Source organism: Oryza glaberrima, chromosome 10, assembly GCF_000147395.1.
Source record: "Oryza glaberrima chromosome 10, OglaRS2, whole genome shotgun sequence".
Classification (NCBI taxonomy): domain Eukaryota; kingdom Viridiplantae; phylum Streptophyta; class Magnoliopsida; order Poales; family Poaceae; genus Oryza; species Oryza glaberrima.
The window spans coordinates 13,407,027-13,434,596 of NC_068335.1; the positions used below are offsets into that span (position 1 = coordinate 13,407,027).

Genomic DNA, 27,570 nt, shown 5'->3' on the forward strand with positions numbered 1-27,570 from the left:
TTTGAGGAAGAGTGGATGTTTCTTCTTTCTCGTCCTCTCCCTCTACAATCCTACGTCCTGGTGTAGTTTAAAAGGCTACCGGTGTTTTTAGCTGTTTTGAGTTGACATGTCTTTTTTATAGGGCTTGCGTCGTCTTGTCTTGCCTCATGATAGCTGACAAGGTGGTAGTTCCTTTTTTGACTTTTTTTTTCCTTTTCTGCCCCTATAAAGCAAGATTTGTGTAGATTCTTCTGGGACAAACTATCGCTAGTCCAACCTTAGTTAAAAGACCAATAGTAAATAAGGATTCATAAAACAGTCTAATAAGTACTACCTCCGTATATTTTTCATATAACATTGACCATTCGTTTTACTTAAAAATAAATATGTAAACATATAAGTTAATTAAGGTTATATTTTTTTAGTGATAAAATAAGTCACAAGAAATTATATTTATATAATTTTTTGAAAAAGACGAATGATGAAACGTTATCCTATCGTAATGTAGGGAGTAGTAACAAAAAGAAAGACAAAAACAAAAAAGAAGAAAAACAAAAAGGAAAAAAAAACCCATGACAAGAGTTTAGTAGTAGTACAAACTCATCACTATTGTAAGCTCCTCCACCACTCGCTCCCTCCCTCCCCAGCTAGGCCCAGCGTCGAACACCTTCCCCCCGCCACCACCCATGTCGTCCCCGTCCTCCGCCGCGTCGCCGCCGCCGCCGCCGCCGGCGGAGCAGCGCCGCCCGGACCCGGTGCGCTTCGGCATCATGGGGTGCGCCTCCATCGCGCGGAAGCTGGCCCGCGCCATGCTCCTCGCCCCGGGCGCCGCCGTGGCCGCCGTCGGGAGCCGCTCCGAGGCGAAGGCCCGCGCGTTCGCCGAGGAGACCGGCCTGCTCCTCCGCCACGCCCCGCGCCTGCACGGCTCCTACGAGGCCCTCCTCGCCGACCCGGGCGTCGACGCCGTCTACCTCCCGCTCCCCACCAGCCTCCACGTCCGCTGGGCCACCGCCGCCGCCGCCGCGGGGAAGCACGTCCTCCTCGAGAAGCCCACCGCGCTCTGCGCCGCCGACCTCGACGCCATCCTCGCCGCCTGCGACGCCGCGGGCGTCCAGTTCATGGACGCCACCATGTGGATGCACCACCCGCGCACCGCCAAGATGCGGGAGCTCGTCGCCGACGAGGCCACCACCGGCGACGTCAGGGTGGTGAGCTCTCCTATTTTAAACTCAAATTTGATTAAAATTTGGAAACGCTTAATCGATGTTTGAATCTGCACTAGGATTGATTCATGACCTTTAAGTTAGATGCTATGCTTAAGATTTCCATATTTCTTGGAAACCCTATTTCCAAATTCCAACAATGCTGGATTGAAATTGGAAACCTTGCTGGTTGAAATATGTTTGAATTTTTGCCAAATCCAAGATATTGGCTCAACATCATGACGCCAGCGTGTTGGAAAATAAATTGAAAAAAGAACAGTCCTGCATAATCCATACAAAATAGAACCTGAAATGAAGAGGTAGCTAGTTCACTGTTTTACGGAAGGAGCATATGTTTCAAATTCGCAACAAACAACTCTGCAATGGCACCATATACACTATTAAGATATTAGGATTCCATATACACTATTAGGATTGTTACGATTCCATACTTTCCCGGTTTCCACCATACCAAAGGCATAAGAGTTACTGCAATATCTTGATACACCTCCCAAGGATAGGCAAGAAATAATTGATGTAGTAGTTTGTAAGACAGATACAGCTGTTATCTGTCTATCATTTGCAGGGCCCATCCTAACATTTTTGCTGGACCTTTTCTTGTCATTTCTGGGCTATGCAGGCTGCTAATTTGTTGGGCTGAATTGGCACTATACATAGGTATCCATATGCACATGTCCTGTAGCCCCAACCATGCTGTTCCCATTGCCCAGATGCCAGTTTTACTACGGTGATAGCATAAGGAATTACTGGATTAAGATTAGCTGCAGTTCCTACTAGAGCTCTGCATGATCTCATCCATCCATTTATCCAACGATAGGCTCTGATCCACTATATTTCACCTTTGGCTAAAGTAAATCGACATTGTTTTCCTTGATGAACAGTTCCTTAGAAAACCTGAGCCCTTCAGTTCACATCAGACAGTTCTAATGTGACTGCTTAAGTTGCAATCATTAAAGAACTCACAGGAACCAGATCCAGAATGCCTGAGACGCACATTTGTCGGTAGTACTTGGTACACTCATCTTTGTTGTGCTAAGGATTCCGTTTAGCCTGCTGCTTCCTACAAAAATCGTCACTCTCTTGGCTAAGACCTCACCAATAGATTGACGAAACTTACATGTTTCCATGTCTAGATTTACCTAGTTGGCCACGATGAATGAATAGCGATAGTTTGTTGCAAGCAATGGGAACAGCAAAACAACTTGATGACCATTGTCTTCTTGGAATAGCAACATTTTGTTAATAGCTACTAGGATCACCATCATGCCTGAGATGTACTTCTTGGAGTATAATTTATTCTGCTTCTTTTTGTAAACTCCTTGAACTTGAAGGCCTTGTCTTGATCTTCAATATATATTTTTGCCAATAAAAATATAGAGGTTCTTCACTTGGCCAAATTTCCTACTCGTTTTTCTTATTGGAACAAAATCATTCACTCATTTGACCATGTTCCCTTTCTTCTTTCTTCTGTAATGGACTAATGGTCTTCCAAGTTAAGGTAATTTCACGTATTATCCAACTAGTACTTAAGCTGCCAATATGAATAGCTTGGCCCTCTATTGATTTTTCATTTCCCGATAATTTGCCCAGTCACATCCAACGAAGCTGTTCCCAACCTATTTCTAACAGATAATGCTATTATTTTCCTGTATGTTGTTCCGAGAATTTCCTATAGGATTACCAATACTCAAGCTATTTTTCCAATTTGCAAGATTAATAGTGATATTACCATTGCCACCCAAACATTTCTTGTCAATTCCTCAAAATCAAGTTCTCCTAACACCAACACTGCATGAATTGTAAGTCTGAGAAATTAACATGATAATTGATAACTGCCAGAAGAATTCCACTTCGGACAGGTTCATTAATGGACGTTCACTCACTCAGCATCTGGCGCAGTAACTGTGAACATAGGTTGTTGCATTGATACTTGATAGTAAAATTTGTAATGCCTCATAGACTTGTTTAGGCTTGATCTCCTTTAGTCTGAGCTTCCTACAATTTTTATGTTTTATCCCCAGAGGGTTTTATGTTTAATAAATTTAGCTTTAAGAGAAACTCTCTTAATAATTACTGTGCAATGTTGGGATATCATTCAGTGTCTGATCCATTGTTGGCCTAGCGGCGGTCGGTCACGCTTAACAGCGGCCAGTCCGGTGCTAGCCTTCTCCTGGGTTTGTGTGTTGGTGCTGTCGGAGTGTGGGTGGTGGTATACTTTTTTCGTTTCCTGGTTACGACCTTCCAGGGTTGTAATCTTGTAATTTTTTCCTGCTCTATCAATAGAACTTCGCACCATCTAGTGCGAGTCGTTCAAAAAAAAGAGAGTACCGAGACCTAACTGACTTTGTACTAATTACATCCCCCTTATTAGCTGGAAATTGTGTCTCTCATCACTAAATTACAAAAGGGAATTTCACTGTCGTGTTGTAATCTTCCATGGAGCCATTTTCACACATGAAAGGACCCCAGGATAATGAAAATGGGTATCAGGTAGAAATAAATTCGTCAGTTTAGTTCTATTTCTAATTGAAGGTGAAATGGTTATGAGCATGACCTCCATGTAGATTCCATGTAGTTATTTGAATTCTAATTCTCTTGTTCAAAGTATTTTATATCATCATCAATTACCATATCAAAATAGATGTATATAGGCATATTCCCTCCATATATGTATGTTCTTGATGTCCATATTGTTCATTAAACTCTTCTATATTGATTTGTTTTATTCATCTCGAGATTCTATGTTTTTTTTCTTGTCACATGATCCGTTCTGAATGATGCTACCTATGTGGTAATGCCTCTTTTGTACTCATATCTGTGCGTATCCTTTGCTTATTTTCTCAATTGAGCCCTAAACTTTGTCCTTTTTAATATCAGGCTAGAAAGGTAGAAACAGTCAACTTACAAAATTGTAGGTAGCTGCTAGCTGGGAACTGAGTTCTTCCCAGGGAAAAGTATTAAAACTAAGAGGCTGAACCAGCGAAGGGTGGGATTTTCTTTTTTTCTGTAATTAGCTCTTGACATTATTTCTCGGGAGAGGACAGTCCATGTTCTAAAAAAACATGAACCTGGTTTCTCCTGTGGAACCCGTTTAGCACAGACAATAGCACAGGAAAAATTAAATGCTAGCAAACAAGACAAAGATCAGCAGAAAGCAAATTAAATAGAAAGAGCACGTTAACACCTCTAGATAAATCAAGCAATCAGCACAGATAATATTTCAGAAATAGCTACAGTGAATTTGTGATTGCTAGTAAAAGAGAAGGGGTATAATCTTGATAATATTCTTCAGTCTCAGTCCAAATATATCATATTGACTTTTTGACACTGCTAGAAATGTTGAACCTCAGTTCTGAGTGTCAAAAGGTATAGCTCAGCTCTAATCTAATGGATTGTATAACTGAGAAGACTAGGCAATTATTGACAAATTATCATTTGTTTATTAAGACTTCAAAATTATGTGCGTCTCCAAACTGTTGACAACTTTCGCACACATCTGGTTTGTAATGTGAAAGTTGAGATAAACATAGATACAATTAAGCTATCTTTTCCAGCTACTAAATATAAAAGCATTCTGTTGATTCCAAACCTAGATTGTCATACTATCATGCACCATTACTTAACTCTTGGTGTATGTCAGCAGACCCAACAATGCGTACAGTCAGTTTGAGGAACGTCAATACATATATGAACATATAAAATGTTTATGGAATGATGTATTGCCGTACTCTGCAGCTACACTACTACAGAATGATTGCCCTCTCCCCCCTTGATATACCTCCATATAATTTGCTTCCAGTTGATGTGCAACATGTTGGAGGTTAACTAAATCATTGTTTTTCCTTTTGCTGCTTCAGATAAATAGCCTGTTCAGCTTTCGGGCAAACGAAGAATTCCTCCAAAATGATATCAGGGTAAAGCCAGACCTTGATGCCCTGGGTGCGCTAGGCGATGCTGGGTGGTACAGCATCCGTGCAATTTTGTGGGCTGTTGACTATGAGCTTCCCAAGACTGTGATCGCCCTGCGCAACCCTGTTAGGAACCAAGCTGGCGTGCTCCTTGCCTGCGGAGCAACATTGTACTGGGCCGATGGAAAGATCGCCACCTTCAACTGTTCTTTCCTCACCAACCTCACCATGGACATGACCATCGTTGGAACAAACGGTACGCTTCACGTCACCGACTTTGTCATCCCATATGAAGAGAAGTCCGCGGCATTCAACATGGCGTCCAAGTCAAAGTTTGCTGAACTCCACATCGGATGGGATCCACTGCCGAGCAAGCATGTCGTCTCTACAGACCTGCCACAGGAAGCCCTCATGGTCCAGGAATTCTCAAGGTTAGTGCAGAACATCCGAGACGCAGGTGGCAAACCTGAGGGAAAGTGGCCAGCCATCACCCGGAAGACTCAGGTTGTGATGGATGCGGTTAAAACCTCCATTGACAACCGATTTGGGCCAGTGGATATTTCTAGCTGAAGGGGTAAGCAAGTGTGCTTTCTGACGATCTCTGAAGTCCATGATATTTCTGTATCCTACCAGAAAGAACCACCTATTCAAATAATTGGAAGAATTGCAGTCAAATTCACTACAATATTGTAGATGTATCAAGCAAGATGATGTTATAAATAAATAGAATTTGAAACATGGAACCTCTGTTTGACCCATGGAAAGCTAACCATTGGGACATATATATTCCCATATGAAATTCATCTGTTCCTAATGAGGTTCATAGTTCAAATTCTTGGTTTTCTCTGCATACTCTGTCAGGGCAATCACATTACAAGTTTCCATCCTCAAAGCTCAAGTAAGTTTTCATTTGACATTTTGTGCTGGATAACTTGTACAGTAATTTGATTGGCCTGAGAAGCATGAACCTTTCAAAGCACATATTATCTTGTGATGAAGGAGGCACACCTGGCCAAGTTGGAGAAGACATTTTCAAGACTTCAACAATCAACATCACAACCTTTGTCCCTGCTGACATTTTTGCCAGTTCTGAAAAATTTCTGAACATATGTTGTCGATGGCAATGAAGGACACATGCATGCTTCAACTACTGCTGCTGTAAGGTGACCGAATGCTTAAAACGAAAGCTGTGTTTTCTGACGGTGCCGACTGCTGACACGTTGTTTTCGTAGTAGCAAGTAGTTGTTGTTGATGCCGGCCTGTCTCTCCAGAGGACTGTATGATAGCTCAGCTGTTACTTAAGTTTGTTCATTTTATATAACTTACTATCTCTGTTCTATAATGTAATAACTTTTAGCGATATATTTGGACTTATCCTTATCCTTCCAGAGATAAAGTCTAAAGTTGTTATATATTTGGGGACGGAGGTTGTTTATTAAGTTTGTTCATTTTATATAACTTACTATCTCTGTTCTATAATGTAATAACTTTTAACGATATATTTGGACTTATCCTTATCCTTCCAGAGATAAAGTCAAAAGTTGTTATATGTTTGGGGACGGAGGCTGTTTGGTTGATAGCCATAAGTTACCACACTTTGCCACAATTTAGGTTAGACAAGTTTGATTATGTTAAGTGAGTGTTCGGTTGGCTCCCATAAGTGTGGCATGATTTTTCTTTTGTAATGTAGGTCTCACATATTAGTGACTTTGAAAAGTGTGGTATGGTTTCATTTTGTTGGCTAGCGTGTGGCTTGGATTTTGATAGCCTCACCTTTAGCAAGTTTAGCTAAGAAAGCATGACATACCTAGACAATTCTAGTATGTGGACCAAACAGCCCCTGGTACTTCAATAAATTATTGTTTCTAAAATGAAAAAAAATCTTGTATTGTACTCTATTTTTTAGATACTTTATTATTCTAAGTAATATATCAAATTTCATTTATCAAAAATATTTAATTTATATTTTTATTCGATTAATAATCTGTTTTAGAGCAGATGCTCATCGTGTCATACTGTCAGAGGTTAATTGCACACGTCCGTAAGAGTTCTCGCACCTTCGTCCCAAAAAACTTAATCCTATGTTTGAATTTGGACATACACTGTATCTAGAGACATACACTATGATTGCGCTAGCTAGACGTACATGGGATTCTCTGAGCAGGATAAATTAAGAGAGTGGGTTATTATCCAGCGATCAGTTGGCGTTGCATTGGTTTCTGAAAGAAGCGATTTGATGACTTTGCAGCCTTGCAGTAATTAATTAAATCTGACACCATTAATAAATACAGTACTGCTGTGTTTAGTTAAAGTTTACGCGAGCAGAGACCACCACGAATACGTACGTATTTTCAGACTCTTTCTGTGAGTACGTACGTACGTAGGTACGTGCAGTGTAGTGGGCTCGCCGGGGGGCGGGCGGCGATGATTGGTAGCGGGCGTGGTTCCCGGGTCCGTGTCACGCGGCGGCAGGGGAATTGAAGCCAGATCCGACATGCGATCAGATCGAATCGATGGAGATCGATCCATCCACACACTAGCTACAGCACAATATGTATGCATGGATCGATATACAGCTATCCAATGGATAAAGAAAAATTGGGACCATGCGACGTACTATCTTCATCCTAAAATATAACGATGATCTGTCTTCGTTTTAAAATATATATACTAGCTATTTCTAATATAATATCTTATTTTAAAATAAAACTATTTTTTCACCTACATTAATTAAATTACTTTTATTAAGTCTAACATTAATAGATATTGATAATATGTTTGTTTTGCGTTGAAAATAGTAATATACTTTTCTATAAACTTAGTCAAATTTAAAGAAGTTTGATTAAAAAAGTCAAACAACTTATAACATAAAGCAGAGGGAGTAGCAGTAGTTAGCTAGCCGATAGATAAAGAAATGGGACCATACGATATACTGCCTCCATCATGATGTCCTATGTTCGTCCTAAAATATAGTGATGTTCTATCTCCGTTATAAAATATAGCTATTTTTATTACAATATTTTATTCTAAAAGAAAGTTATTTCTTCACCTACATCTCACCACAACCGATCATAATCATTTTTCGTTTAATTTTTTCCATCTATTTTCTCTTCTTAATCAATCACAATATTTCTCCAATCATTTTCACTTACATTTTTAGTATCCATGCTAGCTCACCTTAAAAAAAGCTTATGGGGGGAGTTTGGATGGGGCTAAAAAATTTTAATCCCTGTCACATCGGATATTTGGACACTAATTAGATGTATTAAACGTAGACTAATGATAAAACCCATTTCATAACTCTGAACTAATTCGCGAGACGAATCTGTTGAGCCTAATTAATCCATAATTAGCCTAGGCTTAAAAAAATTATCTCGCAGACTAGCTCTCATTTATACAATTAGTTTTACAAATGGTCTATATTTAATACTATAAATTAGTATCTAAACATCCGATGTGACAGTGACTAAAGTTTAGTTCCTGTATCCAAACACCCCCTATATTTGGAGGCAGAGGTAGTACATGTATAACACGATATATTGGAGTTTTATAAAGTGTGTATGTGCTCGTCCGCTTGTATATTAAACTTATTTCTATTCCTTTTGCAAAAACGACTTAAAATATATAAATCATTTTTGCAGAAACAAGCTTAATTTGTAAACAGAGCCACCGGCGAATTAATTTATTTCAGGGATGGATCCCATGTTAGTAATTGGCACTGACCATTGGTGCCAAATCATATCTTACTATAAAGTTATCCTCCACTAACTACTTAAGCTTAACATGCAAAGATGCCACATCATCATCCACTAACAAGATGCCACATCATCATCCGCTAATTAACAAGATGCCACATCATCATCCACTAACAATCATCACTTTTAAACATCATGCAAACATGCTATATCTTTATAGTTTTTATAATTTAAGAGCTTTTCAAATACAAATATATTAAATTATCATCCAACATAATTCACATAATGTTTCAATGTATATCTTTCTTATGTTTATGATATCATATATACTTATATAGTTCATCCTCACTTAGTTAGTGCTTAAAGGATTAATCTATGGTCCAAATTATCTTTCTCCTTTTTTCCTCTAATTAAGTCATATCACATCAATTGTTTTTAGCCTTTAGATGATTAATCTACGGTCCAAATTATCTCACTACTTTTCTTCTTCCATAAAGTCATACCACCTTACTTTTTACGTTTGAATCACCATTCTACATACTATTTAAATTTAAATTATCATAAACCACATTAATTTACTTAATCTAATGTTATCTAGCTATCTTACACGTTATTTTTTTATTGTTATCATACTAAATTCTCTTAGCAATGCGCGGGGTTTCACCTAGTATCCTAACATTGATGTCTCGACTCTCGACACCCGTGGATCAGCTAAACCATTTTGACCATTGACATATACTACTTTGCCAAAAAAAAAAGAAGCAAACTCTAGTTACAAATCTGGACACGCATATGTCCAGGTTCGTAGCTAAGATTGGACTTTTTTTTTTTTTGGGACGGAGGGGTATACCAGAGATTAGTGCAAGTGTCATTGGCGCATGACAACATCAGTGTTATGATCATTGGCAACAAAATATAATACATGAGGCATGGCTCAAATTGTGCTAACTGCTTTGTATGGATGGGGCCTCAAGTTTTTCCTAAGTGTAGCCTCTTGAAACCTTGGACAATTTGATGTCAAGATATGTAGATATATAAATTTGATAAAGTAGTGTCGCAATACACCAATTATGCATTCTTAGCTCATGGTATAATCTTCGAAATATAAGCAACCTAACATAGTTTTTTTCTTTTTTTTTTGCCAAAAGTCGATGGTCTCGCCATTTCTATTACTCTCTTCATGTCCAATGTTTGACCATCTGTCTTATTTGAATTTTTTTATGATTAGTATTATTGTTATTATTAGATGATAAAATATGAATAGTACTTTATGTGTGATTTATTTTTTTTAAAAATTTTTTATATATTTTTTCAAATAAGCCGGACGGTCAAACGTTAAACATGAAAACCCACAACTGTATTTAAAATGGAGCGGAGGAAGTAGTTACCATATCTGTGCAATGACGGTCATTATCGTCATCGTCGTCATCATCACCTATAGCTCTCCCTGATATAACTTAGAGTTTGCATATATTGTTCACTGTACCTTTGCATTGACATCTTGCTCAATTTCAAAAGACGTCGAGATATCCCCCTAAGCCCCCCCCCCCCCCTCACTCAACCATGTGAAGTTTATAGGTGACGTGTTTATTTTAGATAATTAACAAAATATTTAGATCTACCGACTGCACCTAATTAATTAAAGATATATGTACATATAGACTAAGCTATAATCATTAATTTATTACATTACTTCCTCCGACCCAAAATAATCTAAATTAAACTAGGTTACGCGATATGATCATTCTCCTGTTGATGATATGCATATAGTCTAGGTTGGGTTATTTTAGAACAATGAGAGTATAAAATAGTCACTTATTGCAAGTTCTTCACACCCATAAGAGGCGCGCGTAATCAACAAAAAAGATATTATTTGAAGTGGTGTCATAGGACACATGAGAGCAAGTGTACTGTAAGCCTTTACATGTCCCCAAATTTGATATATAAGATTAATTAGGTGATGAGTGGATAAAATAAGTTAAGAGAGAGAATGAGCCACCCATTATGTAAGAGACAACCTTCATATAATCTTGAAGAAAAATACAAGATGGTATGAGAGTGAACTAATATTGAGGTTTGTATATTAGATGTGATATGTTATACTTATGAGTACCTCTTAATTGATGAGTATTTGACATGATTTAAGTTAAGGTGACATCCATCCACCTACACTATAAAACTTGGTCTGATGACCTCGTAAGAATTTTCAACTATCTATTGGATGGGCCATGAGCTAAGCCTATGAAGTACTCCTACGAAGCTATAGCTGAAATTTCATGTAAGTTTGTGCGTATGCATGTGCCCAAATGTCATGTAAGTTTGTGCGTACGCATGCGCATGTGCCCAAGTATGTGTGCACGCAGGTATACATATCGATGTATGGCAAGGACCATCTTAGGCAGAAATGGCCAGACAGCCAACTAACCACTGAAGATGTTAAGATTTGCCTTTATGAGATGGTCAATGCGCATCATCGTTCCCGGTACATGTCGTATATATATGATCATTTTGGTATATAAATTTTCTTCATTGCATATATATATCAAGCTACTCCCATATTAGTTACTAGATTTTTTTCCTTCGAAAACTTGCATGATAGTACTTTGTTATATATTATATTAATTTAGATTAATAAAAAGTGTGATTACGGTCTCATCTCATGATGAACTGATTAAAAAATATCTATAACACTGGAGAAATAATTAACAAATATAATTTTCATTACAAAGTATTTATAATGTTACACCGACATCGATAGCAATGGGATATTCAATCTTCCGTCAGGTGAAGATAACTACTGATTTAGCGGAAACATGACACATACACGATCCGGCTTCTAGTCGACACAATTGGTTCCCTGCAATTGCAACACTACGTCTCCTCTGGTTATCAACTGTGCCGAAATCCGGCTGACCTTGCCGAGAAGGCTAATCCTTGTGTGCGTATCAAAAAACATAAGGAAGAATAAGAAAAACAACAACTTAATAACAGATGAATGATTGATAAAAAAAGCTCGAAGTTAGGGTTCCACAAACCGATGAACGGCGAAAGGCGAAACTGCAATGGGTCGACCTTGGATCCTTGGATACGTCCTATGGGACTCCGACATGGTACATGGCCCAATGGGCCCAAAGACGGTGACGCATCACCCGGACATAATCCGAACATCTTTTTGTTTCGATGATTCCCACTAACTCGGAAGGAATTTGGATGTGGGACCAGATCCATTGGAAATGTGGTTTCATTAGCTTTTCATACATATATATATATAACATTAAAATCAGAGTTCAAAGGCAATCTGGGCAATGAATTTAGTGTGGATTGCTCCTGGAGCCCGAGGTGGACTCAAACTTGATATGAGTTTGACATCCATCTTGATTTGGACGCCCATGATCACCTTGTTCATCTCCTAGAATCTTTTCAAGTGCTCCTGGTCATCTCCATGGTTTCTAATCATAACTAAATCATTTGTTAGCTATTTATTCTCAAAATCACATAAAGAAGTACTTAGGAACAAGTTCACCTGCAATTGTTGGGCGTGAGTTTTAGTGATTGGACCTTTCATAGTAACTTGAAAAGTATTGTGTATATCCAAAATGAGTGATGTCCTCATCAGACATACTCCATCCATCCTATAAAAAACAAACCTAGTGTCACACTAGGTTTGTTTTTTATGAGAGGGAGGGAGTATATAATAACATAATCACGACTCTCAATATACCATGGGGTTTATACATTAACTTTTAATAAAAATTTTCTTACAAACTAAACTTATTAAGTAAAAACGATGAATATTTATACTACCTCCATCCCTTAATATGAGGTATCCAAGTATTTAAATTTTGTCCCCTAATATAAGGGGTTTAGAGTCCTAGTTGCCCAATCAATTAACTTCCATTCAAATTGCTCCCTATATTATGCCAAACCACCATTCCACTCTCCCCATACCCATTATGTAATAAGGACGTTATAGTCTTTCTTTTTCCTCAATTTTTTTGTTCAAAACACAACTTAGAATTCTTTATATTATGGAGTAGATGTAGTATCATTTTGGCTGGTCTGATATCAATGGACCAACTTGAGCTTGAGCTTGGTTAAAAATAAATAAAAATTGCAGTTTGTTTATGAATATCACCATCACCTTGTAGAGACATGTGAGCCGTTACCACAGCTAACCATAAAAGGATATACAAATTAAACTCCCATATGAATGCCAATCCTCAAGCTCGACATACCTATTCTTATCTTCATTATTGCAATAAATTAACATCTCAACCCTGACCTTGTATGTTCCTATGTGACACCTATATTAGTTAGGCCCTATTTAGTTCGCGAAATGAAAATTTATGGGTGTCACATCGGATGTTTGACCGGATATCGGAAGGGATTCTCGGACATGAATGAAAAAACTAATTTCATAACTCGCCTGGAAACCGCGAGACGAATCTTTTGAACCTAATTAAATCGTCATTAGCACACGTGGGTTACTGTAGCACTTATAGCTAATCATAAACTAATTAGACTCAAAAGATTCGTCTCACGATTTTCCATGCAATCTGTGCAATTAGTTTTTGGTTTTATCTATATTTAATACTCCATATATGTGTTCAAATTTTCGATGTGACGTTTTTAGGAAAAAAAATTTAGGAACTAGACCAGACCTTACTTAGCATAAATTTACCTTGCAAAAAGACAATGCCTTTATACATGAGGCGACAAATTATAGTCCTTTAAAAAATACCTCTAGCTACAAGATAAATTTATCAACAAATATCTCTAAAATACCTTAACGTACACTGCTTTTAGGGCAAAAGTATTTAGGTGGTCTTTAAAATGTTTCTAAAAAGTGTTTCTAACAATTAATGAACTAATGATTTTACATACAGTTTGAAAATCACCTCTACAAAAGTATCTCCACATGCATTGTTTTTGTTGCAGTGCCATACGTATCAGTACCAACCATAGTTTTAATATTTTACTAATTTATTGCACCGTTCTTGCATAGTTGGATTAAATGCCAAATTTCATTGTTAAGTATTAAACCTTTGTATATTGGTATATATTAAGCTACATTTTCCATTGTAGTATAAAATTCGGGTGGACTACCTTCTTATCTTGCTTGTTAAGGTTCTTGCACAGTAGTTCTTTTTTCCGATTGATGTGATCGAATCGCTTGCAAAATTTCCCTTCATCCATTAATTGCATTCACGAGTAATTAATATACATCTCGTGAAAAAAGCCTAAATATAATATATACTAGTACTATACATTCCGTTTTTATCAGGTCTACCAGTAATTAATTTTCAAGATTGTCAACATTTCACTAGGTATTCTAGATTGCATATATTAATTGGAACTAAGTAATCATGCAACATTCTATATATACTCTCAGTTTTTTACTAGATGACACCGTTGATTTTTAACACATGTACATGTTTGACCATTTATGTTATTTAAAAATTGTATAGAAATATATAAGATATAAATCGTGCTTAAAATATTTTGAGTGATAAAACAACTCGCAACAAAATAAATTATATTAATTTTTTAATAAGACGAATGATCAAACGTGTGACAAAAAGTTAACGGTATCATCTATTAAAAATGGAGGTAGTATATATAATTTATTCAAATTTAAATTGAATCCTAATCAAATTGGCATCCACATCCAAACACATGGCAGCAGAAGAGGTACATGTGACACCGGAGACAAACAAATTTTGCATCACATGTATGAGCTTTCTTCGTTTGTGTGCATGCCATTTGGGAAACAAATTAAATTAAGCAAACCTAGCTACAAGCTACTCAGCATATGCATGCATATCCATCAGAATAAGTTTTTGCATGCGTGCTGATACATATATAACAGCCATTCCATTCGATTGTCCGTAGATAACTAATTAAACAAACCCTTTAATCTCCTAGTTAATTAAACAAAGGGCTTCGAGTTTGACCAACACAAAATTAACCCGCTAATAATTAGGAGTAATGAACACGAAACAGAGATTAACTATTATTAGATCAATTGATTAATTGATCATCCCCTCCTGCAAGCATGGACCATGGATGCATGGATGCTGTCTTCGATTCTCATCATGTGTGTAATTTGTTGTGGAAGCAAAGGAAGCAAAGCTCTAGCGGAGGAGGCTGCGGATGATGTCGGCCTGAGGGCTGTTGCTGTCCATGGTCGCCATGAGCTCCGACAGCCGCTCGCTCAGGTCGTCCACTTCCCGGTGCAGGCTCTTGATGTAGCTGCACATCTCCTTCAGCAGCTTCGTCGCCGGCGACTGCATCGACATCACATTTCATATATACATGACACTATTGTATGTGGTAGAGAGAAGAAGAAGAAGAAGAAGAAGAAGAAGAAGAGATACCCGGGAGGTGGCGCCGCGGCGGCGAGAGGACTCCGGGAGGAGGGACTGCAGCTTGGAGATGAGCTCGTTGATCTCGTCGTCGGTGATCCTGCCCGATGCTCGCCGCCCCGACATCTTCGAGATTTTAAGCTAGCTTTGCAACTAATAATTCTTGATTGATTTTTTGTGAGCTAAAACTACTCAGGGGGATCGATTTGAGGGAGAGGTTATTGTTGGAGAAGCAAAGGAAAGGTGAAAGGGACTGCAAAAAGGAGGAGAGGAGCAAATAAGACCTAGACTACAGGGAGAGTGAGTGAGGTCTCATTGACTTAGGAGATAAGAGATATGGAGAAGTTTGGAGAGTGTGGTGAGTAATTGGGTGCTACTATGGGTGTATTAATAGGAGATGGAGGGAGATGGCACCCTTGTCCCCCTGTTCTTGCTGGCCTCCTGCCAGTGGGCCCAGCCTGCCCTGGGCTTGCCTGTGGGCCCACAGCCCAATGTACATCAAACATGTGTGATTGTCAATGGTGTCTAACTCTGTCCTTGTTTTCTCTCACCCCTGTTAGTAAGGAGCTCAGGAGGGGCACCTTGCATGATATATCCTCTTTGCACATTCTCTATATATAGTACTGAATTTATCCAACTTTATGCCCCAAAAATTCTTACAATGATGTTTCATTGATTAGCTAGGTTGCTGGATATAATACTTGAATTGCTTAAATAATATAGAAAAAACATTAACTAGATCGCAAATAGTCTAGTCTTGTCAGATATGTTCTTACAGTAAGTAGGATTTTCCATTTCGACAACGTGAGGTCGTCGTAAAGAACAAGAAATAGGAATTCCAGTCTATTATTCCCAAAAAATAGTATTTGCTAAAGGATACCACAATAAACAGTTTGAAAAGATGGGTTTCCCCGGGCCAATATAAAGCATGAAATGGCCTCGATCACAGATGTCTCCGCCTCCAATTTCTAGGGTTTGGAGAGAAGATTAGGAAAGGAATGGGGCTTGGAAGGGTTCGAACAAGACTCAGACGTGCTACAACTTACTAGCTTGAGGGGGCAAAATCTTCTTTTTCACATAGTTTCTCTCTTCAATTCATTTTGCTTGCAAATGATATAATGATAGCCGCCGTGTCCCCTAGTAAATTACCAATTTTTTTATGGTTTCCTATAGCCATATCACTTTTTCAGTGTCCAACAGAAAAGAGAACAAACTTTAATTAAGTGTTTGCCATGTCACCTTTTTAGTGTCCAACAATAAAGACCACATGGATTTTTTTTTTTGAGAAACACGGTACAAACGCAAGAGCTCACAACACGCTTAAACTCACCGATCTATAAATGCGCACATGCACGCCCTATCCATATATATAAGCATCTCCAAACCCTATCCCTATATATAAGCACCTCCGAAAGACTGAGCATATCTTCGGATTGACGAAGTCACCATAGGCGTCTCGTTGTCGACGAGTACATCACCTAGCACTGAAAGAATAATAGCCATAAATGCGAGCACCCATGCCAAGTCTAGGACGTGAACCCAGGTGGGTTGTTCCACCACAAGAAACCTGACCAGTTAAGCTACGCTCACTTCGCATCTTTCATGGATTTATTGTTCATTGAGGTGTATATGTATGTCTGAGGCTGAAATAATTTAACTAAAATGTTCCTAATTAAACGGAAATAATAAAAGTTGGAACCCGGCCTAGATTTTTTCTTTTTAAATATTTATAGTGTGAAGTGCGCGAGCGGTCCCTAAACTTGTGTGGGTGTGTGATCTAGGTCCCTAAACTCTCTAAACACATTTTCGGGTCGCTGAAGTTGTCATTGGTGTCATATAGGTCCAAACGGGCTCCAACCCACTCCGCGAGCTTAATTATGTGGTATGCCCACCGTGGGGCTTACGTGTTAGTGGGATCCACATGTTGGTCACATAAAAGAAATGAAATTTTAAAAGAGAGAGGAGAAATACTCCATCCGTATCATTTTAAGTGCAGTTGTAAGTTTCCGTGTACAACGTTTAACCATTCATTTATTTGAAAAGATTGTGAAAATACTTTAAAAAATAAGTCACACATAAAGTACTATTCATGTTCTACCATCTAATAACAATAAAAATAATAATCATACAAAATTTTTTAAATAAGACGGATGATCAACATTGAACACGAAAACCCGCAACTACACTTAAAATGGGACAGATGGAGTATGTGTTTTTAATTTTGAAGAAACAAATTAAAAAGAGGGGAGAAAAAATGTGTTCTTAATTTTTTCTATATGTGACTGACATGTAAGTTCCACTAACAGGTAGGCACCATATGGCATTGCCACGTCTGTACATGGAGTGGGTTGGAGCTTGTTTGGATCTATATGACACCAAGATAAGTTCAGAGACCCAAAAAAATATGAGATAATCCAAGAAATGCCATTGAAAATGCAAGTGTCTAAATCCAAGAAATTCCTTCGATAAGTGTGAGTTCTAAGAAATACTATCGTACAAACGATTTTGTCCCAAAAAAATGCCATCGCCGTTAGTGTTCCGTCCATCCTGCACCGTTAAGTGCTATATGATGAACAGAGTATTTAACAGCATGGGGTGGATGGAACCCCAACGACGATTGCATTTTTGAACAAAATCGTCTGTACAATGGCATTTCTGGGAACTCATACTTGTCGATGGTATTTCTTAGATTTGGACTTTTGTCAATGGCATTTCTTGAATTATCTCAAAATATATATATTAAGAGTTTGAAGAACTAAATAACATACCGCACAGGTTTAGAGACCGTATATACACTTTTATATATAGGGCAATCTCTTAATATAATTATGACGCCTGCTTGGATAGGAGGATTAATTTATTTCCAGAGATAGATTCTCAGGAGAAACAGTACGTATGGCAATTCTAAGCATGGGGAAAACATTAATCACAGTAGATTTCAGTTTTCACAGAATATTAAAGTACTCCTTCGTCGTTTGTCGTCCTATATATAGTATAACAACCTAAAATCGAATGGGACATGAAGACGAATCTAGACTACACCCTCCTTTCTAGATTCGTTGTAATGTAAAATGTCTCATTCAATTCTAGATTGCTATATTATTGGATGGAGGGAATAACATAAAGTTCTATGAGCCAACTCTTGAATTTTAGCATGTCAAGACAAAAGATATTAATGTCAATTGCTACCTAGAGCGGGAAACAATTAGGAACTGGAACTCCCATGCACATGACAAAGATTTATTGAAAATTTTGAAACTTTTCTTAAATATAGTTTTAAGAATAAACTCTCTCAAAATTTTCCACATTTCAAACTTATAGGTGTGCCATGGTAACACCCGGCGCCGGGGGTTAACACATATGAAATGAACACCCTCTCTCAAGTAACTTGTCAAATGCATGGTCAAAAAATGATTGTTTATGGAACAAGTAAGTTATAGGAGGGTTTATTTTTCTATATGAGATGAAAAAGGTTGATTTTTTTTTAAAAAAACATGAAAGTAACATGACCCCATGCAAATGGCTCCTAAGTTTCAGCACGTCAAGACAAATCACATTAACGGCAAGTGCTACCCAGAGAGGGAACCCATTTGTCACAAAAAATGGACTGATATGATATATGCTGGTCCATACATCATGTCCACTGTGAACAGGGAGATCGATAAAGGGGAAACTCTTTGTAAATAATATCTTAAAAGGAAATGCTCCCAACACTCAAAGGTATAAATTAAAATGCAAAAAAAAGGCCTTTGAATTAATTGTACGATTTTCCATTGAAAAAATGGAGGATTTTGATTCTTGGGATTCTTTCCTAGAACTTGTCAAATTCCAATGGAATTTATTTCTATGCCACAATATTCAATATGATTTTAAACATGTCCTCCAAGCTCATGTATTTGCAAAACACATGTTTAGAGTAATTCCTGGTACATATTCAATGCGTGCCATTATCGATATTCTAATTCTGTGTTTTGATTAATTATTCCTATAACTTTAGATTCACGTGTTCCAAAAAATACTAGCTAGTAGAATACACATCTATGTATCATTCCACAAAACAACCCATACATCTCTATATCAGATAGAGAGAAAGAAAAATCTGGTTCTAATTAATAGTCACCCGATAGAGTTTACAATTATTATTTTTTGGAGTAGCAGATATCACCATACTCCATCCGTCCCAAAAAAGACAAACCCTAACTATCATGTCCAGATACATAGATAGGGTTTGTCTTTTTTTTGATTGTTGATAGCCAAATTTGGCGGTCAATTAATTAAATTTAGCCCAAATCTAGAGAAAGATTAGAGCCTTCACGCCAAGGCCAGTCCGACCTTAGGGCAGTCCTTTCGGGCGATGAATTGCTCTCCAACCTTAAGTCTATATGGGTGGCCTGACTTTCAGCCCCGAGACTAAGTATACTTTTGATATTTCTCATATACTTGCTTGGGGTAGGGGTTTTATAGTCTTAGCTGATTTCTAAACCTAATAAAACATGTAGAGAACCCTACAGACACAAGACCACCCCTTCTATAAATATTGGGGTCAATACCAATTGAAACAACCACCAATTAATCACCAAAATTAATCTATTTATCCTACCTGTATATTTTACATCTCCTCCTTACTTCATGTATCCCACGTGTCTATTCACCCTCCAATCCCCTAATTCCTTATTATCTCTTATGTCTATGGTGTTTGATGACGTTCTAGATAGCATCGAGTATAGAATAAACCGATGCGTGTTCATCCGGGGTCACTCTTTTGGTTGCTCATTCGATGACATCTATCCCCTGATGCGTGCCGCTCACACAATATGCTCACTTCTTTCTAGGCATGTAACCTGTTTCCCCTTCAACGACTACTATATAATTTGTTTATGTATTCAAAGCCAATTTTTCAATAACTATTTGCATTGCAGAGGAAGAGAAAATAAATAAATAATCTGTAGAGAGATTAGAACCCGTTTCTAGGCAGGGGAGACCGATGAAAGGGCAAACAGAGGTCGTAGCTAGCTAATTGGGAGGTGGTTTAATGGCTGTGCTACCGGGGCCGACCCAGGCCAATATTGCATCACTCTCTCACCCTGCCCGGTGGGACCCACTGTGCTGTATTTGTTGATTTGTTCGGTTTCCACAGATGTGGTTGCCGGCCGGGCCCACTTGACAAAATTGAGCGAAGATGTGATTGTGAAGCATTGGCATGTGTCTGCTGGATGGTCAACATACATATGCATAACTGCTACTCCATCCGTTTCATAATATAAATCATTCTAACATTTCCCACATTTATATTGATGGTAATAAATCAAAGTCATTCTAGCATTTCCCATATTCATATTGATAGTAATGAACCATCAATATGAATGTAAGAAATGCTAGAATGACTTATATTATGAAACGGAGGGAGTATATTTTGACACTTTCCCTAAACATGCTAGTAACATCTACTCTCTCCGTTTCACAATGTAAGTCATTCTAGCATTTCCCATATTCATATTCATTAACATCAATATAAATATGAAAAATGCTAGAATAGCTTATATTGTGAAACGGAGAAAGTATATTACTCTCTCATTTTCAGATTATAATTCGTTTCGATTTTATAAAAAAAGAGTAACATGTTTAAGTCAAGATAAATAAATTATAAAAATATATATTCAATTATCGATTTAATTATAAAATTAGTTTGGTGTTGTAAATATTACTATATTTATTTATAAACATAGTTAAATTTAAAAGTACTTTGATTTCGATTAAAGTAAAAACGTTAATTACGAACTATCGAGAGACAATATATATATGCATGCAAATATGCAATGCATCAGGGCAATCAACAACTTGCATGTCACGACCGGTCGGCATATATATGTTGACAGGAAAAGCTAGAGTGTGTCACATCTCACATGCATGTGGTAACTACCAACTAAGAGCAGGTACAATAGCAGGCTATAAGCTAACTATAAACATATTTTAAAGAGATAAAGGAAAAGAGAGAAGAGCAGCGGGCTACAGATCTATAGCCAGCTGCAGCACGGACTCCAAGACGTAACATGTATATCACAGGTGGGACCAAATATTAATAGTATAGTAAGCAATTATTTGCTCTAGATGATTTGGAGCTAGTAATTGGCTATACTATTGAACTTGCTCTAAAAGCAAGTTTAAGTTTTACACCGCAGGTGAGTGCCACATCTAATTTAAACCATGTCATAAAATCATTAATTAAGAGGTAAAATACAACATGTCATATCTAGTATACAAACTACAATATTAGTTTACTCTCACATCATCTTACATTTTTCTTGGAGATTGTGTGGAGGTTGCCCCTTACATGGGGTGGCTCATTCTCTCTCCTTAACTTCTCTCCTCCAACTCATCATCTAATCCTATGTGGCAAATTTAGGGGCAATATATAGGGGTTTATATAGTACTTGCCCTAATATATATGCAAGCTTATATGTACTTAATTAGGTTGCTAATATGACCTGCATGGTTTCTAGGCAGACAATGCATGCTTATAGGTTGTAGCAACGTGTGCGCATGCATGAATGGGTACGTTAATCAATTCGGTGGTCAGAGTAGTAGCTAGTGTTACTAGCTAGTGTTCGATCGATACACTGGTGGAGAAACCATCTTTCGTCGGTCGGGCTAATTCCACAATAGTCCCGATTGCAACAAAAATCGAGACTAAAAAATCTTTAGTCCCGGTTAAAAAGGGTAACGGGCATATTTGATCTTTAGTCCCGGTTGGTAACAACAACCGGGACTAAAGATCATCTTTTGTCCCGGTTCAAATGCTGTCAGGTCTTGGCAGGCCCCCCTGGGATAACACCAACCGGGACTAAAGATCGTAACTTACCAACTGGGACTAAAGATCCCAGCGATTTTTAGCCCCGGTTCATAACACCAACCGGGACTAAAGTCCCACCCCTATATATATGTCTTCTTCCTCCTCCAGCCCGAACAAGCTTCAAAATTTCTTCAAAAAAAGAGGAGAGGTCATGCCAAAATTTCTAGTGAATTTATTTTGGTGATTATATACAAATCGGAGGTGGCTAAAAGGTTAGCAACTTCATCCTCCAATGTTTTTTTTTCATATTACATTTGGAGCTATGTTTTGCACACTTTTTTGTCTCCAAAATTTTGTTGTTAGTTGATGAGAGAGAAAATTTGTGTGGGGAAGAAAGAATATATAGAAATTTAGTTTATTTGCTAAAGAAGGTTTTATAAAATAGTTGAGAAGGAAAATATAGTGAAAGTTAATCTTCAATAATAGAAAACAAACTAAAATGAAAAATTAAAATAAGTACAACACATTAATATTAGTTTTAAACTTTATAAATAGTAAATATATAATTATTTGGTGTAATATTTTATAATTTTTGTATGAATAATGATATGTCATTATTGTGTGACTGTTGAAAGAGTTTGTAATTATTTTATAATTATTGTATGACTGTCATTATTGTACGAATAATTGTGTATGTACGATTTTTTTTCATGTCATGTAGATGGATCGGCAATGGATGCCGCTGACCGGCGGTCCAAAGAGTTTATTGACGGCGTGCATTATTTTTTGAGAGTGGCCGAAGCTAACAGGCAAAAGGGTTTTATTTATTGTCCATGCAATAAGTGTAAGAATCAGAAGGAGTATTCTGCATCCAGGACTATTCATTTCCACTTGTTTGAGTCGGGGTTCATGCCAAGCTATAATTGTTGAACATCCTACGGATAGCAAGGTGTTGAAGTGGAAGAAGATGAAGTGGAAGACGACAATATTTCGGACTTTGCTCAGTACGCTAGATTTGAAGGAAATCAAACGGGCGAGGAGGAAAGGGATGCTGATGGTAACAACGTTGCGGATGATCTTGGTCAGATGTTGCAGGACGCCAAGGAGGATTGCGAAAGTGAAAAGGGGGCCCATAAATTGGACAAGATGTTAGAGGACCACAGAACGTCGTTGTACCCAGGTTGCGAGCAGGGGCACAAAAAGTTGGATACCACTCTGGAGTTCATGCAATGGAAGGCAAAAAATGGTGTTAGTGACAAGGCATTTGGCGATTTATTGAAACTCGTCAAGAACATTCTTCCGGAGGGAAACAAATTGCCCGAGACAACGTACGAGGCTAAAAAGATAGTCTGCCCTCTAGGACTAGAAGTTCAGAAGATTCACGCATGTCCGAATGATTGTATCCTATATCGCGGTGAGGAGTACGAGAACCTAGAAGCATGCCCTGTTTGCAAAGCACTACGATACAAGATTAGACGAGATGATCCGGGAGAAGTTAATGGGCAGCTAACGAAGAAGAGAATTCCTGCAAAGGTGATGTGGTATTTCCCTATAATACCATGGCTAAGGCGTTTGTTCAGGAACAAGGGGAATGCTAGAATGATGCGATGGCACGCTGAAGAGCGTCAACAGGACGGGATGCTGAGACACCCCGCCGATGGTTCACAGTGGCGAAACATCGACAGAAAATTTAAATACTTTGGAAAGGACGCACGAAACATACGGTTTGGTTTAAGTACGGATGGCATGAATCCTTTTGGAGAGATGAGCAGCGGCCAAAGCACTTGGCCCATTACGATGTATATCTACAACCTCCCCCCGTGGCTATGCATGAAGAGGAAGTACATAATGATGCCGATTATAATTCAAGGCCCCAAGCAACCTGGTAACGACATCGATGTGTACCTAAGACCACTGGTCGAAGATCTTAAACTGTTGTGGAAGAAGGAAGGTGTCTCCGTGTGGGATGAGGACAAACAGGAGGAGTTTAACCTACGAGCGCTACTGTTCGTAACCATCAATGATTGGCCTGCACTTAGCAACCTATCAGGGCAGTCTAACAATGGGTACAAGGCTTGCACTCACTGTATGGATGAAACAGAAAGTATGTATCTTAAGCACTGTAGGAAGGTTGTGTACATGGGTCATCGTCGATTCCTTGCAGCAAACCACCCGGTACGGAAGAAAGGCAAGCACTTTGAACATAAGGCGGACCACCGTACGAAGCCTAAACATCACAGCGGGAAAATAGTGATTGCTATGGTTCAAGATCTTAAAGTAGTGTTTGGAAAGGGGCCTGGCAGCCAGCCTATAGAGAGCGAAGATGGTCACGCGGCGATGTGGAAAAAGAACTCTATATTTTGGGAGTTACCCTATTGGGAATTTTTGGACGTCCGCCATGCAATCGACGTGATGCACCTCACTAAGAATCTTTGTGTAAACCTTCTTGGCTTCCTAGGTGTATATGGAAAGTCGAAAGATACACTGGAAGCACGTAATGATCTGAAGCATATGGAACAACGCGGTGACCTTCACCCGGAACCAAAGGAGAAAGGAAGCCATTACTTGAGTCCAGCCAGCTACACTATTAGCAAGGCAGAGAAGGAAAGTATGTTTGAATGCTTGGAGAGCATCAAGGTACCGTCTGGATACTCCACGAATATAAAGCGAATAATAAGCACGAAGGAGAAGAAGTTCACAAATCTAAAGTCTTATGACTGTCACATGTTGATGACACAGCTGCTACCAGTTGTAATATGGGGTATCCTCCCAGACAATGTCCGGGCAACAATAACAAAGCTATGTGCTTTCATGAACGCAATTTCGCAGAAGGTCATCGATCCTGATAGATTAGAAGCCCTGCAGAATGATGTGGTGCAATGTCTTGTCAGCTTTGAGTTGATATTTCCACCTTCATTTTTCAATATAATGACGCATCTGCTTTGTTACCCTGTCAAAGAGATCGGTATTCTCGGTCATGTGTACCTACACAACATGTTTCCTTTCGAGAGGTACATGGGCGTTCTGAAGAAGTATGTTCGTAACCATGCTCGTCCAGAGGCAAGCATCGCCAAGGGGTATGGAACAGAGGAGGCCATTGAATTCTGCGTAGAATTTATCGAAGACCTTCGCCCAATCGGGGTACCTGAATCACACCATGAAGGGAGACTACGGGGAAAGGGGACTCTCGGAAGGAAAGCAATAATGAAGGTAGACAACAATTTATTCCGTAAAGCCCATTTCACGGTTCTGCAACAATCTTCATTGGTGGCTCCCTACATCGAGGAGCACTTGGCTCTAGTTCGCGCCAAAAACATCGGTAAGTCCGATGCATGGATTACAAGGCATCACATTGATACTTTCTCCACGTGGCTGCGACAACATCTCATGGGTAACGAGACGATTAACCAACAACTGGCCTTCCTGGCGAGGGGACCATCTGGCTCGATCGCGACATTCCAGGGATATGAAATCAATGGGTACACATTCTACACGAGGGCCCAAGACATGAAGAGCACGAACCAGAACAGTGCTGTTCGTATCGATGCCATGGGACACGATGGTACAACTGGCACGTATTACGGTGCCATCGAGGACATATGGGAACTTGACTATGGACCTCTCAAGGTCCCTCTGTTCCGGTGCCAATGGGCTAGGTTGACTGGTGGAGGCGTAACGATTGATGACAGTGGGATGACAACGGTTGACCTTAACAAGGTTGGATACTTGGACGAACCTTTTGTCCTTGCTAATGATGTAACCCAAGTTTTTTACGTGAAGGACATGTCTAGCAAAGGAAAAAAGGGCAAAGGGCTTGACGAGCCGAAGCGCCACGTGGTTCTCCTAGGAAAAAGAAAAATCGTCGAAGTGGAGGACAAGACTGATGAGGATTACGATCAGTTTGATGGGCAACCCCCTTTCACGGTGACGATTGACCCTAGCATTCTCCTATCAAATGAAGACACCCCTTACTCACGTAGCGATCACAAGGAAGGAACAATAGTGAGGAGAAAGTACGTGCGGTCAACCGTCACCGCCGATGTATTGCCGTAATTGTTCTGTACACGATGTAAACTATATTGGATGTAATGAATATCCATACAAATCAATTGTTGTATGGCATATGTTAATTATGTATGATTATTAGAATTTTTATCAAATTGAAATCATCCATATGCTAGTTATATATGATTATTAGATTTTTTTTATTAATTATGTATGATTATTAGAATTTTAATCAAATTGAAATCATCCATATGCTAGTTATATATGATTATTAGAATTTTTAAAGATTTTAAATCATGCACGTGGTATTTACATATGTTAATTAGAATTTTCAACAATTTAATATCATGATATGCTAGTTATATATGATTATTAGATTTTTTATTAAAATCATGCATGTGGTATTTACATATGTTAATTAGAATTTTCAACAATTTAAATCATTCGTGTGCTTATTATATATTATCCACGTATTCTACTACATACAACAATAATTTTTCGAAGGTTTTATCATTAATTGTTCGACTTTAAATAATTGTAATGCATTATTTACTATTTTAGAAACACATATGCAATGAAATTCAAGACACAACTGCTATTATCTTTAGTCCCGGTTCCTAACCCTAACCGGGTTTAAAAAGAATTTGGAAATAGCGGGAAAAGATCTTTAGTCCCGGTTGGTGAGAACAACCGGGAGTAAAAACATCTTTACTCCCGGTTCGTAAGAACAACCGGGACTAAAGATAAGATCTTTAGTCCCGGTTGTTCTTACGAACCGGGAGTAAAGATGTTTTTACTCCCTGTTGTTCTCACCAACCGGGACTAAAGATCCGAGGGTATATATATTCCCGGTGCGTCCTCGTATTCTCTATCAACACTTAGACGTTTTTCGATCTCGGCTTCTCCTTCGCCGCCACCGTGCCTAGGACAACCCCCCGCCGACACCGCCGTCGTCTCTCGCCGTCGCTTGGCGGTCCTCGCCGCCTCCGCCGCATCTCTTGGGTGAGAGCCGCCGCTGCCTCTCTCTCTCTCTCTCTCTCGATCTCGATCTCGATATCTCTCTCTCTCCACGGCCGATGACCGACTTCGACGCGGCCGCCGTCGCCACTGCCACTCCGCCGCCCCCGCCTCGAGCTCGCCACGCCTCCGGGCCGCTATGCCATGCCGCCGCGACGCCACGCCGTCGCCACTGCCACTCCGCCGCCACCGCCTCGAGCTCGCCACACCGCCGCGGCACGCCGCCGGGCCGGCCCACGGCGCCCCGACGCCGTCGCCGCCGCGCCGCCATGCCCCTGCCGTGCACGCCCAACATTGCCGAATATGAACGAACGTGATTGAAACGTGACCGAACGCGAACGAATGTGAACGATACATGGACGACCTTTGAACGAACGCTGAACGAACGTGAACGAAACGTGCACAAACGCGAACGAACGTAACGAAACGTTAACGAACATGCACGAAACGTTAACGAACGCGAACGAACGTGAACGAAACGCTTATGAACGTGAATGAAACGCTTACGAATGCGAACGAGCGTGAACGAAACGATTACGAAATGCGAACGAACGTGCACATTCCGACCCGACAGAGAGAAGGATGAGC

The 27,570-nt window shown here is 39.1% G+C and overlaps 3 protein-coding genes across 3 annotated transcripts; 2 read left to right on the top strand and 1 right to left on the bottom strand.

The window, feature by feature from the left end:
• The first annotated feature begins 607 nt into the window (after positions 1–607).
• Positions 608–6,569, top strand: LOC127753493 (uncharacterized oxidoreductase At4g09670). The gene is made up of 2 exons (XM_052278974.1): positions 608–1,187; positions 5,060–6,569. Exons 1-2 carry the CDS (start codon positions 666–668, stop codon positions 5,678–5,680), a joined length of 1,143 nt encoding a protein of 380 aa, XP_052134934.1. The 5' UTR covers positions 608–665; the 3' UTR covers positions 5,681–6,569.
• Positions 6,570–14,467: 7,898 nt separating this feature from the next.
• On the bottom strand, positions 14,468–15,509 carry LOC127753113 (transcription factor ILI3-like). Its single transcript, XM_052278583.1, has 2 exons — positions 15,183–15,509; positions 14,468–15,092 (listed from the first exon to the last, which is right to left on the bottom strand). Exons 1-2 carry the CDS (start codon positions 15,294–15,296, stop codon positions 14,940–14,942), a joined length of 267 nt encoding a protein of 88 aa, XP_052134543.1. The 5' UTR covers positions 15,297–15,509; the 3' UTR covers positions 14,468–14,939.
• A 7,198-nt stretch (positions 15,510–22,707) lies between these two features.
• On the top strand, positions 22,708–24,489 carry LOC127786283 (uncharacterized; the record flags this gene model as incomplete). Its single annotated transcript, XM_052313625.1, is given in 2 exon segments — positions 22,708–23,684; positions 24,087–24,489. Coding segments are annotated over 2 exon segments (1,380 nt in total), but the record flags the coding sequence as incomplete, so codon positions are not given.
• Positions 24,490–27,570: the final 3,081 nt, after the last annotated feature.